The sequence below is a fragment of the Temnothorax americanus genome, unplaced genomic scaffold, assembly GCF_048541705.1.
Source record: "Temnothorax americanus isolate GAGA-0224 unplaced genomic scaffold, ASM4854170v1 Scaffold7, whole genome shotgun sequence".
Taxonomy (NCBI): domain Eukaryota; kingdom Metazoa; phylum Arthropoda; class Insecta; order Hymenoptera; family Formicidae; genus Temnothorax; species Temnothorax americanus.
Window position 1 is genome coordinate 3,288,555 of NW_027509792.1, and position 19,970 is coordinate 3,308,524.

General features: G+C 41.2%; 1 protein-coding gene across 5 annotated transcripts; it reads left to right on the plus strand.

Moving 5' to 3' along the window:
- Positions 1 to 2,941: 2,941 nt before the first annotated feature.
- On the plus strand, positions 2,942 to 19,389 carry Dhit (regulator of G protein signaling double hit). Of its 5 annotated transcripts, none has more exons than XM_077422297.1 (5): positions 2,942 to 5,495; positions 8,763 to 9,127; positions 10,192 to 10,203; positions 11,820 to 12,225; positions 14,107 to 19,389. In XM_077422297.1, the coding sequence occupies exons 1-5, from the start codon at positions 5,487 to 5,489 to the stop codon at positions 14,344 to 14,346; spliced, it is 1,032 nt and encodes a 343-aa protein (XP_077278423.1). In that variant the 5' UTR covers positions 2,942 to 5,486; the 3' UTR covers positions 14,347 to 19,389. The 5 variants fall into 5 exon arrangements, with proteins under 5 accessions (XP_077278423.1, XP_077278424.1, XP_077278425.1 ...); XM_077422298.1 differs by having other exon boundaries at positions 8,763 to 9,124; positions 10,195 to 10,203; XM_077422301.1 differs by having other exon boundaries at positions 2,943 to 5,495; positions 8,823 to 9,127.
- Positions 19,390 to 19,970: the final 581 nt, after the last annotated feature.

Consider the following 19,970-nt stretch of genomic DNA (forward strand, 5'->3'; position numbering starts at 1 on the left):
CAGGCGGGTTGGGAGCAGTGGTGTGTGGGTGGTGGCGTGAGGGAACCCAATACCACCCTCCTCGCCCATTCAATCCTCCAGTATTAGGGGGAGCAGTCGAGCCTGTTTCCCCTCCTCCCATCGTACACCCAACAGCCCACTACACACCAACAGCTGGCGACGATAGACCCGTTTGCGCGTGTATGTGTAGACTCTGTCTTGTACGCATATACCTACACAAGAAGACATACCCGCCCTCGAACTTCCCTGCACGTCTGTTTCTCTACACGTGTTCAGGACGCAGCCAAGCACTCCAGGGGCGAATTAGGATGTGAGAAAGAAGGAGAGAAATAGGGGGGTCTAGGAAGACCTTTGAAATCCTTTTTCGGAGAACCTCTAAAAAGGTCTAAAACTCAGGAATGTTTGAAGGTCCCTCCCCCCCTCTCAGCATGTCGCTAGACCTTCTTGCCTTAATTTTTTTTAACTGTTCTGGAAAGAGAAAGTTGCGACTCGCAAAAGCTTTGGGAAAAATCCTTGACAAAGGAAAGAAAGAAAGAAAGAGGAATTTATAGATACGCCTTTTCTAAAATTTTCCTTAGAATTTTACAAATTCTTGAAATTCCACAATATCGTCCAAAAAATGTTCAACGATGTTGCTAATATTGTTTATTGGAGCTTTTAAAGAAAACTACGTTAGAGTCGCCTTCACATAAAAATTACAAATAAAAATTATTGTGAAAATTGTGTCAAAATTTTTGTAATATTTCTAATAACAATCTATTTAAGACTTAAAACGAATAATACTAGCGTATCGTATAAAAATAAAGTTTTGAATATTATCAGTAGCTTTTTATATCTTTAGAAGATACCGCTGGCATGTTGTACGTAAACGCAGAGCTAACATATCCAAAAGCAAGAGTACTGATATCAGAAGCTCGCTTCAGCCGATAAGCAAGCAGTCGACCAAACCGACTGTTTCCAGAACCAGTTTGGGTTCAGTCTGGGTCGGCATTCTTGGTGAGTTCCCTACCGAGAGTACGAGAGTTGTTGTACCAGCGGCGTTACCATGTGTAACGTTCCGTGACGCGGGTCTGAAATTAACTTCCAGCGTCCCGTCACTTCGTTATCATGCAGCCGGAGGCCGCCCTGCACACGGACGAGCGCGGATCATTCAACGGGAGCAGCCGGAGATACATCTGCATCCGCATCCGAGTCGTAATTTTAGGAACGACGAGTGCATCGGGCCGCTGCCGACGTCGGCGTATTGATCCCTGCCCCTGTTCAGACATTCCCTTACGCTCGCGCGTCGCCCATCTCTTCCTTACGTAGATGCGAGGCGGAAAAAACTAACGGAGGGATGATGATGTCTAGTATTGGCCGCAGTCGCATGATCGATCGGACGCCGCGCCGCGAACGGAAGGAGGAGATGGTACTTTAGCGCGAGAGAAATTTCCGCTCTCGCACCACAAACGCGGAACTACTTAACTTAAAAGCTGCTAAAACGACGATGTGCCAAGGACGGCGTCATCGGTTAGGGAAGGGTGGAAGAAAATGAGATTTGCCACGAAAACGTAATATCCCTAAAATACACGACGGGAGATTTCCATAAAAATCTAAGCATAGGTTTGCGACGTCCACGATGAAGCTTGTGTCTATTTATTTTTGCGTACAAGCGCCTCCTTTCAGAATGTGATGATATTTATAATTATGAAAGAGCCTTATATCCATATTTTGCAAAAATATCCTGGCATATCACGTTGCCACAAATGCGTTTTGCTTTCGCTTTCTTCTAGTTCTCTTATATCACTTTTATTATTAGCTGTTTATTTATCTATTATTAACAGCGCTTTATATAAGATTCAAAGTTCATCGAGAGAACGATAGTTTTAACCTACCAAGAAATGATAGTTTTAACTCTCAGCCCTTTTGACGTCATTTTTCACCAAGATTGTCACTGATGAGTGAACGAAATAAGATTAAAAATTGCAAACAATTTTTTTACATAGAATTATATCTCGTAATTGCATTAATATGCCATACTGTTTTAAGAGAATTCTTGTTTACGTTAACACACAATGGTTTGAAATTATAAAGATTTGCTATTAAATATAAAGAATATCTAATAGAAGAATTTGTTATCTCAAATTCTTTCACCCGATGGAGAAACAATGATAATTTCGAATACATCTTCGAATCTTTCTATCCTAAACAATAGTTATTATTTATAATTATTAATATAAATTAGAATATACTCTCAAGCTATTTACTATTTTATTTTCACCGAAATATTCAACTGTTCTTTCAGACTTACGGCAATATATTTGTCGAATGGTTTTATACATTTATATGTAATTCCTAGACATAAATTCTCTTAACGTTTTTAGAATCAAATTTGTTTTTATCTCTTAACGTTACTACTTATTTACTCTGCTTGAAATGCGTAAAGCACGGCAATTAATTTATCTAATTTGTCCACTACGTATTGATGATTCTGTCATGACTATTAGTGTTATCATTATGTATCGATGATTCTGTCATAACTAATAGTATTATCATTAAGAGATCATTCCAACATATCGTTTTAACATTTCCGATTAGTTTGCCCGTGCTCCCGCTTTATCTTGCGCTCTATTCTCTGTTCTCCTCTCAAATTACATGTACACGGATTTCCGTCGTCATGATCATATCGTCGATTGCTCGTCGTGGCGAGCCATAGTTGTAACGACGCTTCTATGATCGGCGGGTCATTCGCACGCAAGGATCGCGAGTACGAGCACTGCCGCCGTCACCGCGGTACTCGTACATCGGCCGATGGCTCGACCATCGTGTCGGTGTCGGCGTCGACGTTCTATGATGGTAACAGCGTCGGCGTCGGTCTGCGAAGACGCATCCGCGTCGCGGCGCTTGGCGTCGGCGGCGCTTGGCGTCGGCGGCGCTTGGCGTCGGCGTCGCTGGAATCGTTCGCGCGAAATAGGCAGACAGTGGTGGCTAAGGCACCGTGTAAGCGCGTGTAACCGCCATATTGGCCGAACTCCGGACGACAGCTCCCCGCGGGTCGCGGAGCTTTAAAGCTCCCGGTAGCTTTCCCGACCGTTGCCCGCGTCGGCCCGGGCATAATAACGGGGAACGCGCATAAAGTGGCGCGAAGGCGAACGGTCCCCGCGCGAAAAAAGAGGCGGCGAGGAAAGGACACGCGATAATACCGGATACGCCTTCGAACGTCGCATCGAACAGTGAAAAAGAGCTAGAGAGAGAGAGAGAGAGAGAGAGAGAGAGAGAGAGAGAGAGAGAGAAAAGGAGAAAAAGATAAGGATAAGATACAACACGCGGACGTAGCAGTGATAAGTGTTTCGGATACACGCGACATAAATCGAGGGAAAATCGTGGCAATCGATCGCAGCAGTGCATCCGAATATATCGATATCCATCTTGCTGTACTCTCTCTCTCTCAGGCCGTATCCTCCAAAGATTTCTTTCGTCAAGATAAACTCCCGACTCCCGCGTCGGATTCTACATCGCTTCCATTCTATCACAATTTATCAGCGTTCCCGACGAATATCAACAAAGAAACGAGAAAACGTCGGTGTGCTCCGAAAACGGTATAATACATTCGAAATCGTGCAAGAGAGGATTTACGACAACTTCCAGTATAATTATCATCAATAAATCCGAATCTCTTCCCGAAACTAATCTTCCTCAAAAGTTTTCCGTACGACCGGCAAAGATCAACACGCGACCGGAAGTCTTCCGGCAGGATACCAAACGGTCAGTCGACGAGAAGCTAACTCGAAGATAGTCTTCAGCAGTCTACCTTGCCGGCGTGACAGCGCGCGAGTTTGTCTCTCCGTCTGGTCTCGACTGCTGCCAATCAATAACCAGCGCATCGACTCACTTACGCTCCAATCTCCTTCCCCTCCTCTCTCTCTCTCTCTCGCTCTCTCTGCTCTCTTTGCTCTCTCTCTCTCTCTCTCTCTCTCTCTCTCGCCTGCTCCCTTTCTCTTTGCCTCATCTATATCTTCTCAATATCTCACGCTCTTACTTTCAACGTTTCTCTCCTTCTGCCGAACCAAATACGCTAACATTCTCCGTTCATCGTCTTTCCCTCTTTTCCTATCTTTCTCTTTCTTTCTCGTCTGTCTTTCTTCCTTGCACCTTCTTCCGCGCTCGCGCGTACAAGATACGCGGGACGGGCACCTGTCAGCGCGATCAACAGCATCAAGAACATAGGCAGACACAGCGGTAGCATCAGCATCAGTCTGAGCGGCAGCAGCGGAGACATTTAAGCTTGGCCGCGCCAGCGCCTCGCGTAACATCTTCTAACAGGCGCGAGTACCTATTTATAATTCCATCAAGCGCAACGGGGAACGAAACTGCTGCACGATCGCGTCCGGCCACCTAGGTCAACCACGAAGAAAAGAGATGATGTGAGGTCGGCGCTGACCCGAGAACGTGGCACGGCGCGACGCAGTCGCACTTTTAAATCGCGTAATTGAAGCATGTGATGAGTCGATCGCGTGCGACGTCTTCATCATCATCAGCATCGTCGTTATCGTCATCGTCCTAAAGTTCAAGGATTCGGTCCCAGTTGGTTGACCGAACGAGCGAATTTTCGAAGTTCGAGATACGGGACTGCGTATCTCGATGGAGCACGACGAATTCATTCAATCGTATCACGCTCATCCTTGAAAGTAAACGCCATCAGTAGCAAAGGATCTCCACTTCCTGTTCCTTTCTGTGGCAGGTTTCGCATCCGCGCACTCCCGCCCCTCTCTCTCTCTCTCTCTCTCTCTCTCTCTCTCTCTCTGCTCTCTCCTTTTCTCTCCTACTCCTCTCTAACTCGTCTGACCGACCAGTCGATCCGCGCGCGCGGCTGTCCCGTTAAGAGAGAAGGGTGGAGGGCTGGAGGGCGCCGCGAGAGGGTGACAGTGGTGGAATGGTATCGTGGCACGGGTGGTATTAACGAAGAGGATCATCGAGGGAAAAACGACGGACAATCGGCAGCAGCAGGAAGCGGAAGAAGGCGGGAAATGGATAAAATATCATGCGCGACGTCGACGACGTAACCTTCCGCTTGTCGGGGTCTGCCGTTGTTCAGTGTCGTCGCGCGACGTCGCCATCATCGTCGGCGTAGTAGCGCCTCGCCCGATCGCGAGGCGAGGAACCTGCTTGTCGGTTGGCTGTTTGGTGGTGCGTGTACCTATGTATCCGTCCGCGAGTCCGTGAAGGGTACGTGCGCTGGGCTGTTACGCGGTTTCAGCTGAGGGGCACTGGTGCGCGCTGGGAGCATGCGGGCTTCGGGCGAGGCCCGGCGAGGCGGCTCCGCGGGAGGACCGGGCTAAAGGGACGACCGCATATCGGGAGGGACACTCGCAAACGCGGGCACGGTGCATTCGCGGCCGTGCCCGCACCCGCACCCTCGCATCTCGGCGCCGCGCCGGTCACGCACCGATTAGGTTGATCCTGAAGACGCGGAAAGCGAGCTGGGCTCGCTTTCGAATGCATGGAACATGATAGAGGTAAGAGCCAAGACGTAAACGTATACTTGCATTCGTTACGTCTGTCTTAAGAAAAGAATTAAAGATTTAGCACGAAATAGTAATGGAGTCGCGCTGATCTTCTTCGAAGATTATTTAACTGCAGCAGCCAATTCGATTTACGGCGCGATGGAACGCAGTGATATTTCTCATACAAATGTGTGCACATGGCAGTTAAGCATGCAACATCGCAGTTAAATCCGTGGAACGAAAAGTTAAAAAAAAGAGCTATAACAATATAAAAATTCCTACGTATATATGCCTTACTTAATTAACGATCTAATTTTCGGAGTTTATGAAGCGTTTTCTAATTTAGTAACGTGCAAATAAACAACGTGGCTGGATTGGATATTGAAAACCGATTGCATTCAACCGTGCTTAAATTATCCCAATATAGAATTGGATTATTGCAAATTAATTCTGAAATAGCATAGTGTAATAACATGAACAAGACCTTTATTATCACTAGTTAGAATGTCGCTCGAAATATCTACAGCTTGCCATTCGTTCAATGTTCACGTAAGGACACAATAAGATCATTTATATGGATATGCGCATACGCTTGCTCCGATCGAAATAAATTCACGGGATTATTGGGCGAAGCTTGCGAGGAGGAAAACGGGGGTTGCAGCTTGCACGTGCTTCGCGATTGCGTGCTGCATGAAGCCAACACACCATTGGGCCATTGACATGTTGACATGCACCTATGCGTAAACACTATCGCCGTTTCAGAACCATTTTAAACGCAGTGACAGTATTTGCATTTGAGGGCATTATGAAAAGAAATTAACATCCAAAATTGTATAAAAAAATGTCAATTATCTTCCATACAAAAATACACATTTCTCTATACAAATTTTGATAACTATTGAAGATAAACCAATAATAATTAATCAATTAACGCAAATAATTTACTTATTATTCTTGTTTTTGTTATAATTAATTAATAATAATCATCAGATTTACTTATTCTCATTTTTGTTATAATTAATAATAACTATCAAATTTAATTTCTCTAAGCATTGTAAAACTAATATAGATGGTTAATTGACACAATACTACTTTTATGTAATTATTTTTATTTAATTATATTAACACAATCTCGCGCAACTTTGCAGATACGTGGCTCTTGTCACTGAGATATAAATCTTTATTATTATATTCTAGCTATCTTGAAACTATCTTAACTGCAAAATTCGTAGCTTATAATTAATCGCCTAGCACGAAATGTTTCCTAAATTTCCCATTGTTCTCCATAAACAACGCGGCTCTTGTTTCCATAATGTCTGCCAAAACAAATCGCGCTGGGAGATTATTGAAATTTGCATCGTTATATTGTCTCGTAATTGAAGTCTCGTTTTCGAACAGATGAACCCTGAGATACGAGTTGGAATTCGCCTCGTGTATAAATCGCGTGGTGTGTTTTTACGAGCCAGCCACTTGAAACGTGGTTTTTGCGCGTGGTCTCTCCGATTTCCGGCTTCTATTTCCTGACCGCTCTAAATCACCGCGCTCGCGTGTAAATCCGTGTCCGATTTATATATCGCTCTATAAGCGACTGTAGGCGATTAAACGACAGTTTCTCTTCCCAATCTCTACGACCTCGATTGTCTAATTTCGATTTCCTATCCCAATTGTTTCGTATCTGTTTTTCTCTCTTCCTTTTCCCCATCTCTTTCTCTCTCCTCCCTCTCATCTTCAGGCGGCTCATTCGTATGCACTACCACGTTTACTCGCGGATACACGTGTATACTTTACGCCAGTGCTCGCTGTTTATCAACCTCTACCCACATTCCCTATAAGCGACTCTGTCCGATGTAGTCGTTATCGCGCGAGGCCGCACGGAGAACGGGTCATCGATATACAACACGGTGTAAAAATAAAGGGCCGCACGCGGTTACGTGCATGTGCAGGCACATACCCAAACTTCGTTCCGCGAATCTCTTTTGGGTTACGAAGGAAAATGGATAAGCCGCGCTTGTGAATATTTTCGCGAGAATCGCGAGGTTTCGATGCTAGAATAAATTTATGTGCTCAGAATTTCGTTCGTCTATTTAGATACCTCTCTTTCGTTTAACGGAATAGGAAAATATGAGAAGATAGAATTCATAAATATGCGAATTGCATCAAGACTTTAGTGATATTTGAGATTCTCGAATATTGATTTTGATTCAACATATCGTACCTACAATAAAACCTACAAAAAAAGAGGTGGTCTTCCCGTTGATATTTTTTGTCGCTATAATATGTATTTTTCGTAATTTTAAAAAAGGAAAAAAAATACAACGCGAAAATAAACTAGATTAATTATCGATTTGCTCCAAAACGTAAAACGTTATAAGCAAAACTGCAATTGAGTAATGTCAAAACTTACTAAGAAATGGTCGGAAATATGGTGATTTCGTATTGAGATCGCGTTCTTAAATATGGCATTAAGGGTTTAATCCTCTCCTTAGACTTTCTCCGGGAATCCAATATCGGTCAGCTCAGCCGTCTGGCGATCATGAATTTTAAATACCGGAGACCTCGAATGGAACAGCGAACGGAAGAATAATAAATCTCCAGCTACATCTCTCACTTCGATATCGCCATCGCCGGGCCGCGCTGAAAATACAAGCCAATCGATACGTGCAGCTGAGCGTACGACAATCGTATCCGAACTAATTGGTTGCTTTTTGAAGGCTTATGTGTCAATTATCGTACAACCAGCTTATTTTGATTTAAGCTTAACTTTATCGTGTTGCCACACGAGTAGATTGTCCTATTCTCTTCTTAGGATTTATGATTTATGAACCATTTTAAATGGGAACTTGATGATTGCAGTTCTCGTGCTAAATGCTTAATTGAACTCTACTTTCGACGTATAACAATTCTGTTTCCCTCCCAAAACTTTTCCCAGTTATTTCCACAAATTTTATAATCAATATAATTTTGATTTGCAATAAAAATGTCTGTTACATTTTAATGATAAATTAAACATTGATATTTAAAGAATGATTATTTTTTTCGCATATACGCAAAAAAAAATTAAATTATTATAATTATAAAATATAATTTAACTCTTTGTACCCTAATATGTGCACGAAATGTGCGCAATACTAGCGTTGAAGAATCTCATATTATTAGTCTATATTCGAGAGTGTGTTTCTAAAAAGATTCAATGTCAGCCACCTTGCGTAAACAAATCACAAAGCCGACAAGTGGTCCATTGTGTTCCGGAAACCACTGATTTAGTAGAACTATTCTTAGCATCAGGATAAGCTCGTTCGCACGTGGTGTGCGGATTCAGAGGGCGGATGTCGCTTCCAGATGTCGAGTGGACTCGGTGCAACCGCAATGGGGATTGGCGTTAGTCACGGGACAGGCGGCGAAGGTGTAGCTGGTGGTTGCCGCCTCCGTGCACAGAACCAAGGCCAGGCCTCGGGGTCCACGATGCAGCATAGCAATCCGCAACAATCGTCTCAGCAGCAGCAGCAGTCGCAGCAGCAGCAGCAACAGGCGCCCACGTCGCAACAGCAGTCGCAGCAACAGCAACGCCAAGCGGCCGGATTCACGGGCCGATCGAAGAAGGACAACTGTTGCCTATGCTGGTGCTGTTGCTGCAGTTGCTCGTGGTATTATCGATCTTGCCCGATCACATCTCGTACATCGATGCGATTGATCTAAAGGAAATTGCTGGCACAATAGTCGAGCAACGGCTTCTTGTTCTTTTGTAATGTCAATCTAACACTTTCAGTAATTATTTAGAGCAGAATTATTTAAAGCAGAAAATTAACTGGAAAGGACGCGGGATAATAAACGAGCAAAACAGGTGATTAGATATTAGAACAATACGATTAATTTTGTTTTACTCGTTTATTGTCCCGCGTCCTTTCTAATTGCTTTGCAAAAACGAGCCAGGCTTTTGTTTATTAAAACAAAAAATCTTGATAATCTTCTTTTAAATATTAAAAAATCTTAAAAAATCAAATATTCTTGCCGTTTCTTAGATTTTTATTCGAAATGTTTTTCTTTTCATAACGTTTATATTGACGTTTTACATTGATTCAACTCCGTGAAACGGACAGCGCACCAATGTACGAAATGTTTTATTAAATTGTGAAGAATGATACTCGATGATTTATATACGACAATGGACAAATCGTTAATAAACAAAAGATAGATCTCCGAATCGCGCGAAGTGACTTCAGTCTCTCGGTCTGTGATTAAGGAAAATGTACCGATGCCTGGACACGTACCTATGTCTGGATATTTTTATCCTTAAATAAGTTATAACGCGAATTAAAATCAAAGAATCAAAGATAATATTTTTCTTGCATTATATTTTTATTTTTGATTATGATTTGCGTTATACTTATTTATAAACTAAGATAATAAAGGTGTCCAGACATAGGTCTTAAGTGTCCCGGCATTGGTACGTTTGCCTTACGTACTCGCGATGGCGAGTTACTGAAAAGTCTACGCAAAGAGTTTTCATTTTAATCACTAACATAAGGTAGATGAAAACGAGTAACGCGCTATTATCGTTATCGCGCGGCTATTTTCGTGCTTACTTCATCCACTGAACCTCTCGGCATTGAAACGATATCGGTCCATTGTCTTTAAACTCTCGCGTGTGATCCATTTATTACCGTGCAGACGTACCTACATATTGCCTTTCTGTGTTTCATGCCACAAGTAGGAATAAATGGTAAGCAGGCCACGGACTGTGTGCGTTAATGCTGCTTGTTTGTTATGTCGATGATGATGCTCTATCGTAATGCACGTATTACGGCTGACAGAAACGGGGTTATGCACATACCACGCGTCCTTCCTACGCGAACCATCTTTGCAGATTATACGCGTAACCTACTCATTCTGGGCTGGCATCGACGCGAAAGAGTTTATTTCTAAGGTGCAACGACATTTCCTGAATTGCTATACCACGAGAAAACATGACCGTGTACTCTTAACTGTTTCGTTATACTAATATATAGGAATCTTTCGAAAAATCCGTATTTTGAAATATAACAATTTCTCTGATTTAGCACTATAAAATTTTCTACTTGCTTCATGTTGCGCAACGTTATATTTTTCCTTAACCCTCGAGGGCAAATGCACCCTCGATAACAGTTCAAAGCTTCATTCGAAAGCAATAACATGTCTGACAATGAAATCACTGTGGTTGTCCATTTTATTAGTTGTTATATTATAGCTATAACTGAGAAATATTTTTAAAAGAAATCACTGCTGACGTAAAAATGAATAATAATGAAAAATTGAATAAGCCTGCAAACACGCAATAATTTTACAGTTGTTTGTAAAATTAATCAAATAAAATGGTATACTTTAATACTTTGCAACAAACGCTTGTAGCACGTAAGAAATATAAAATTACCAAATATTATTATTCTCTTATTCAGTCAAGTAAAAAAACTTTTAGAAATCAATGCAGGTCTGATTGATTCAGATGGCAGCCAGTAGAGAAACAGTCATTTTTGTTATTTGCCAACTGACCAAGTCGCGTAAACCGCGTTCAGAATCGCCATTTATTTCCACAGTTGTGATTCGCAAACACCATAGTACAGCTGCGTTATCAAGCACAAAGAATCGGCCTTTCAATGACCCGGTTCTGGGCCTGTTATCGACACGACTAATATTTTCTGTCGCGATTCGATGCCGCTCGTTCACATCTCTTTGTGTCTCACGTTATCCGCGGTGTCTCAATTAAATTAGTTCATCTTGACGTTATATAGTTGCCTATTATTATTTCCTATTGCATTTGTGTGCGTGTCCGCCGGATTACACTCCTCCATTAGCCACTCATTTTATATCTTCGTTTCCCGAGGCTACCGAGTTTGATATTCATTTTCCCCTCGCTCCTTTTTCGTTCCTCTACAATCGTACAATCGTATAATTATAATTAACACGATGGTTTATGATCTTCAACCTCGACACCAATATCGACACGATAATTTATGATAAATTTCAATCTGATTGGTAATAGAATCGATCAGATCTACTGTCACAATAACGTAAAGTAGATTAAAGCGATTGCACAACAAAAAATGTACAATGAATTTTTATTTTTAATTATTCTTTTGCAGTAATAAGCTTTAAGTACATATTATACATAAATACGTATACATATGCTTCTTTTCGAACGCGATTCAAACGTGAAATAGTTGGTAATTTTTCGTCATAGAAATTGATCATGGAATCATCGTATCAGCCCATTAACAGTCTCGATTATTTCGCATAATTCTACACGGTGTTAACGATAATGAGAAACCTATAAGATGGTTCTAACGTGCGCTGTCGTCTCAGTTTGGCGGCAGTCGGCGGTAATTCGACGGGTACCGGTGCGGACGATCAGGGCAAAAAAAAGGGCAATGCCGGTGTCGGCGGTGAGCATGGCAGCGGTATCAGCGTTACCGACTTCGCGGGTGCAGGTGCGGGTAATGGTCTCGACGGACTCGACGGCCTCGACGGCGGTCTGGAGCGCTGCAGCTTGGAGGAGGTCAGGACCTGGGGCTCGTCCTTCGACAAACTAATGAAGAGCGCCACCGGCCGCAAGCTCTTCAGAGAGTTCCTCGTGAGCGAGTACAGCGAGGAGAACATCGCCTTCTGGCTTGCCTGCGAGCAACTCAAGAGGGAGAGCAATCCTGAGAAGATCGAAGAAAAGGCGCGCTACATTTACGAGGATTACATATCCATACTATCGCCAAAAGAAGTAAGTAGACTCTTAATCTCTCGCATGAAATACTTACTTATTCATGATAATCGTAATCGTGACTCGATTGAGACATTTAGGAGGAGCTAGTAAATAATCGCTGATCTATTATTTACATGTACAATTATAAAAAATGGCATAATTATAGTTTTCTTGTAAAAAATAGAGATAAAAGATATTTTTATTACTATTAATATATAATTACTAACGATAGTTAAAGCTAGAATTTATTTTGAAACAAATTTGTATATATATTCTTTATATATTTTCATGTTTCTTTTAATTTATTTAGCAATTGTAAAGTCTTTTTGGATCGGTTATTTCAATTTGTTACTGTTTTTTTTTTGCAATTGTTAGATAGTTTTAATAAATTTTTATTTATAGTAAGATAGAAAGTAGTAAATGGTATCCTCTTCTAAAAAGAGCATGTCGTAGGTATTGTTGTCACTTTTCCGCGATGCCGATTGGTTCTTTTGCTGCGCTTACTTCATTTGCAGCTGTCATTGTATATTTTGACAGTTGTGTATATCAAGGGTTAATAGTGTAATAGTAATAGCATAATGTTAAAGCTAAATAGCGCGCGCGAAGCGCGCGTCTGTAGTGTCTAGTTTATATAAAATAACGACATATTACTTCAAAACAGTATAAATAATAAAGTCATATATATACATTCGTATAAGCATCCTCAATATATGACTATGTGAATTAAGTATAGTTACAATTATTTTATGTGACACTTGAAAGTATATTTATGGTACATTATAATACATTCTGGTACTATGATACATTATGGTACCTACATTCGATCGAAGTAGAGATAGTATCAATTCCTAGAAATATATAAGCAGTTTCTAACGTGACCATCCATTTAGTTAATATAAATAGCATTACAGCGTCATGCGATCAGTATCTACTACTTTGAATAGCGATGCATCATAAGAACTTATAAATTTCGTAACAAAATAATTCCTACGCTTCCAGAGCTGTTAGCTTTGACGATAGAATCGATAACGTTATGTATTATCTAATTGCGCCATTTTATCGAGATGCGAAAAATAGAGGGTACAAACGCGCGAGAATTAGAAAAACGAGGCAGTAAAATTAAATGCAGTTTGAAGTGAAGAGGGATGTACTTTTGCAATGTAATGTTTTGTTTGAGAAAAGCTCTGCGAATGCGCGTGACTGATTTTTTTCATATTAACCGACTGACCTAGTGACCTAGTGACCGCTTTAACGACTTATTCACCCAAACGGGGCGAATGCACGAAACCTTCTTTTGCCATTCGAACATTACGGCAAATTGTACAGTGCACGTATAATTCCGTGCATTATTGCAATCACCTACATAATTTTACGAGATAACATAAAAAAGATCGTGCTAAAGGTACCTCGTATACATACTGTGGCCTATAATTCTCAGAAAGTTTTTTTCATCATTGTTTACAGCTTTGAACATATCGATAGTTCGATGCTTCGCCATTTTTGTGATAAAGAAAAATTGTTGCAAAATTGGTCAAAGGACTGGCATATTCGGCCTATTTATCTTTATTTTTGAGGTATTAAGTTTGTCTGTTTCGAAAAAGTTATATTTATGTAGTCAATTAAAAAAATAAAATGCAACTTTAAAAATTGTATTACTCATTATCATACAAAGAAACATCGTAGAATTATACGATATAGATAATAAACTATCGTAGAACAAGATTTTAATGTTTTATGGAAAAACATGTGAATTGCATGCGAACAGTGATTTGTAAGTTAAGACTTAAGAACAATATAACGAGTTGCAGTTTCGCAAGATATTTTCACATACATGTAATCATAAATATGTTACGAGAATTTTTATTAACCCATTTTCTTTGTCGATTGTGTTTTTTGCAGGTGAGTCTGGACTCGCGAGTGCGGGAAATCGTGAACCGCAACATGGTGGAGCCTACGCCGCACACCTTCGACGAAGCACAGCTGCAAATCTACACCCTCATGCACCGGGACTCGTATCCGCGATTCGTCAACAGCGAGATTTATCGAAGGGTGGCCAGAATGAATAACAGCGCTCCGCCCAGCCCGAGCACTGGGCAGGAGCATAGTGGTAAGGCGAAGAGCAAACGAGGGACGACGTAATCGTGATCGTGATGGTCCAGAGACGTCGGGAGCGCGGACCAAGACCTTTAAAATCAAGCACCTTCATCAAAGTCACGATCGGCCGAACCGTTCGGCAAGGGTTTCGCAACACCCTCCTCGTCGGAGAGCCTCCGTCGAGGCGAGGAATCGCCCGAGCGGACATGGCTGACGAAGCTAATCCCTCGCAGGAGGGAATCTCCATCCCCTCGGGTGGACGACGAGCTTTCTGGTCGCGTCAGATCGCTCGCACGGAAGTCGGGAGCTTGTTCAGTGATTCGCTCTTCCACGCGAAGGCGCAACGGGGCCATGTAATCGCGCTCGCCATTGCACGCGAGCCATTACGACACCGATGATGATGATAATGATAATGATGATGATGATAAACTGAACGTACGACGAGATCGCGATCGCGGTCGGTCGCGTAGATCACAAATCGCGGCGTTCCACTTTCAGGAGTTCGGCGCAGAGCGCATGCACGCGGGACGGTGGATCGTAGCCCGAGAAAGGAAGGTCACGCGATCGCACGGGGATGGCGGGCACCAAACGCGAACACCATCGATCCTTCCGTGTCCATCGCTCTTCGAGCCTCGCAATCTACCCTCGTTGTAATTGTAACTCAAAAGCTCGAACGAAAGCTCGCGAGCTTCCCCCCTTTCTCTTTCGCTCTTCTCGGCTTAAAAGCTAATTCGATTTGAATCACATACCACATACCTTATGTCTTTCACGAGCGATTACAAATAGTCGAGATATCCTCTTCTATTTCTCAGCAAGTACAAAGGAAAAATTGGAAAAACATTCTGGGTTATTCTTATTAATTAAATTCGCGCATGTAAAATGTGAATGATATGATTCTAACTCAATTTGCCACAGGCCAAGCAGACTGAAAGAGGCTGACTATTTGATTTAAGTCTGGTACGTTCGACGAAACGAGATGCTCACAATGTAATACATAACTATAATTAGCTGATGCGTTTGATGTTGAAGAGATAATCGCTACATATATTTCTAGTCATATGTATTCGACCGAAATTCCGCGAACACGCATTTTTCCGCGGACGGACATACTCTGCAAGCTCGCGAATTGAGCTTTCAGAATAATGGATATTTATCCCTCTCTCAGGACGCAATTGATCCCGGACATATTTTATGGCGATTGTGTCTCCTGTGATCTTAAGATTAACACGCGCGTAGCAAGAACTCGTCGAAAATGACGCGTGTCTTCGTGAAGATAGGTTTAATCTGCTCAAGATCGAACTTACTGTTTGCTCTTTTTCTCTCCCTTCTCTCTTTCTCTCTCTCTCTTTCTCTTTCTTTCTGTCTCTTTTTTTTCTCTTTCCTTCTTTTTCTCTTTATATCTCTCTCGTTCTGCGACATTTACCTTCCATGGATGGGGGAGAATCGAGTTAACATCGTCATACAGCCCGCTGTAACTTCAGGGTAACGTATCATAATGCATTTTTTATCGCGCGCACTTTTCTATAATCAACAGTAGTCCGCGAATTTTCCTCCTCGGGAAGGACGAGGTCGCGAAATCGTATTTATCGAAAAAAAACAAGGAGAGTGTCGAGAAAGAGAAAGGGAGAGACAAAGGGAATCTCTCTTCAAAAATTATTGCTAAGGATACCTCGAATCGTTCGCTTTCATCATACTTTTACGGATTACCGATGGACAAGGATCTTCGCCACTTCGGCGTCATCCCCATGGCGGATATTGAGCTACTGCCAGCGAGAACACACCAAAGATCGAACGTGCGGCGTTGAAGTGAACTAATTTGACGATCACCAAAGAAAAGAATGACATTCAATCGACACGAATCACATGCATACGCACACATGAATACGCAACATACGCACGTATATATACATATATATACATACATGTATATATATATGAAGCATTCTCGTTGAAATTTTCATATTTTCACCCTGACCTACTGCAAGAATTTTGACAATTTTTTTTCCGAGAAGTATTCTGAAAAAGAGAAGACACGTATATTTTGGTTTGGACCTACGATCAGTATTTTCAGTGTAATTTTTATAAAAATTGAATTTTTCGGTAACTCTACCTTTTAAAACGTTATCTTGGAACGGAATCTTGGAAATGTTCAATCTTATCAAAAAACCGCTTGGTTGAAATTTGTTCAGTTTAAAATAAATCACATGATGTATATATTTTTTTTAATTTTTGGACAGTCTAAAGGTCTTTAACATCGTATAACACAATTTTAGACTGTTCAAAAGAGAATATTATACATTATGTAATTAATTTTGAACTGAACAACTTTCACCTGATAGGATTGAACATTTCCAAGATATTACTATTTAAAAAGTAGTTACCAAAAAATTCAATTTTTACAAAAATTACATTGTTGGAAATATTAATCGTAGGTCCAAACAAAAAAATACGGTGTCTTCTCTTTTTTAAAATACTTTTCGGGAAAAAATTGTCAAAATTATTGCAATAGGTCAGAGTGAAAGTGTGAAAATTTCAGCGAGAATGCCCCATATATATATGTATATATATATATATATATACGTGTACAGAGACACGCACACACATACCCACGCTGACGCAAAGCAACGTACGCTCGTATAGAATCTAGTCATCGTTACGCGGAAACGCGCAATCATGGGAGAAAAGGGCCTAAATACGAGAAAAAAAATGCCAAATATCCCTTAAAATCGCGCGAAAAGTCGAGGCTATCGCATCGAAATTGAACCATCATCGTTGATGCGTCGACGAGAGCAATGAAACAGGAGAAACGTGGGAAGAGAGAAAAAGAGAGAGAAAGAAAGAAATTTAACGGAAGAGGCGTTCGATGAAAAATGGCGAGGCGTCGCGGTGCGGCAGATGCATCTTTTAACACTAATTATAAGTATAAGTACGGAATAGAATTTAAAATAAAATAAAAATAAAATAAAAGAGGGAGTATACACACGATGAGACACTCGAGCGACGTTATCGACGTTTGTAATCACGATCGAAAAGTTAACATCGTTCGCGCCGCGGCGCCCGCTTATCATCAAAATTTCCTTTCGGCCGCGATGCGCTTCGACTCGAACGATATATACTTTGCCTTCGAGTTTATCCTCTTCTTACAGAAGTTCACACGAATGTTCACCGTATTAATATATGTTTACATCTGAGATCTATTGCAGTATGTATAGTACATAGCACTCTGTGTTTGACAATTGTAAGTAACGTAAGCGCTGGAGAGTCGTCTCAGAATGCCACAAAATGAAGAAATACGGGGTAAGGCTGATATATTTCATATGTCGTTATGACAAGCGTACTGATTGGCTACAAGATAGAGGATTTCTAAAGGCTTGAGAACTTTTCCACTTCGCAACCAATCAACATGCTTGAAAAATTTGTCGCACGACATGTGAAATATCAGCCTAACACCTAACTAATGTTAAACGCAAAGATTAATAGCCAGCTTAATATAAAGTAATGTCCCGAAGAAACTCCTCTGGCGTCCATACTTATGTCAGACACAAATCACGCAAAATGAATGTCGGATGTAAACTTGCCGCCACTGTTAGCATCTCGTCTCACGTCGTAAGACCGATTTCTGCGTCACGATATCGGGAAGATAAAACGACGCTCGGCCGAGACCGCAACCGGGGTATCGCAAGCTCAAGAGACTCGTATTACTTACGTACTTCTTTCGGTTTTTTTTTTCCCTCGCGAAACAATATACTCTCAGGAATTTACTGGAACGCATCGATGGACGACGTACATAATATTTGCCGCGCTATGAAACGACCAAGAGAGCGATAGAATTTCGAGCGCATCGCGGCGCGCCCGCGCGATCTCTCCACTTGCGACATATAGGCTGCGGTCCACTTGACGCTACAAATGCTTTGGAGCGTTCTTCTTCTCCTTCTTTCTTCATTGAAAGAAAAGAGAAGAGAAATTCTTCGAAGCATTTGTAGCGTCAAGTGGACCGCAGCTATAGACGGTACACGTCGCGACAGGTAGAAAACATGCCAACCATAATATACATAACACATAACAAAAGACGCGCTTACTTTCCCGAGGATCATCGTGATCGGGAAATATGAGACGATGTATGAGCGTGCGTCTCTCTAGTCAAATCGAAGTCGTCGGTATCGTCGCGAGCGGATAGCACAAGTGACAACCCTCGCAGTTCGCACAGTCAGTCAGCGTTTGGCTACTGCCCTGTAGATAATATATAGATAGGTATAAAATGAACGAAGGATTAATGATTATAAGTATAAATATATAAATATATATATATATATATAAATATAAAGAGAGAAAAAAAATATATATAAATATACAGAAAAAAATATGTGCTATGTTCCACACATAGGTGCCGAATGCGAGCGTGCGAGAGTAACCGTGAGAGAGAATGTGAGAGGGTGAGACGCGTGAGTCTTTTTAATTTTCGATTCTTTGTTCGACGCGAGGACAGCCCGCGACCGAAAACACGAAAGACGCGGTATCTAGTAAAGATCTCAAATCGATACCATACTCGACACCATACTCGCGTAGCACCAAAGACGAACGTGATACAGTGAAGATCGTAAGCAGTGAGAATTGCGCGATTAGATAGAGAGAGAGAAGAGGGTAGAACGACAACGATATAAATAAGCGTAAATGTCCCTTTGAAGACTTGTAAATGCAATATTATCTTATTATTAGCGTCGTCGTTATTATATGTCGTTATTATATTGTTATAAAATAATTATCATTATTACTGCTATTTTGCGACTATCCTTATTATTATATATTTATTATTATAAAACCTTGTTTCGTTGATTTTTCTTTGCTGCAACTTTTGCAAGCAAGTCGCAAGAAGTATGTGATATAGAAATTTTGTGATATAGAAGTTAAATGTCTTCGTCGAAGGCACTCGGACTCGTCGTTCTCTCCTCTTCTCTCATCAGCAGGGCTGTTCATTTAGGACCTCAACGCGACTTCCGGAGGCCTCGCGTCGGCATCGTCGATGAAATTAAGCGGTGAGATTGCTCGAACATCGTCTTCACTAATAAACGCACAAATTTCTAAACCTTCGATCCCCTGCTTCTTTCTTCACGAGGAAATTCCCTTAAAATCTGTGTAGGGCGGAGAGGTAAGGGCATGCCAGACTCATCATCAGCACAGTTGCAATCGTGCATGCATCTCTCCCGATCTTTGCATATGTTGATTTTCCGGCTTTTATTTTCAAGGCAATCTGTGAACTTACCGTGTACGACGCAACGTGTACAGGTAAGTGTTCTGCAACTTTATAAGTTCTCAATTCAACCCGGATTTATATCGTTGAAATACAGAAAATACGAATTTATTTATTTATTAAACTCAGTTATACTGAATAGATTTGAGAGGAGCACTCGAGAGAACATTGAAAACAATTTTAATTTAATATCTTTACTTATTACGTTGAGTTGATAACAATAATTATATTATTTGATATACATGATTGCCGAATAAAATTTAGATATTGTTAATATAACGTATCTAAAGAAAATGTGTATTACCGTTTTTATAGCAGCATAAAGTACATCGCAAATGGGAATATTGGATGAAAATTTTATTATCGCGAACATTTTATAAAAAATAGTGCACAATTTATGTGTGATTAAATATATATATCA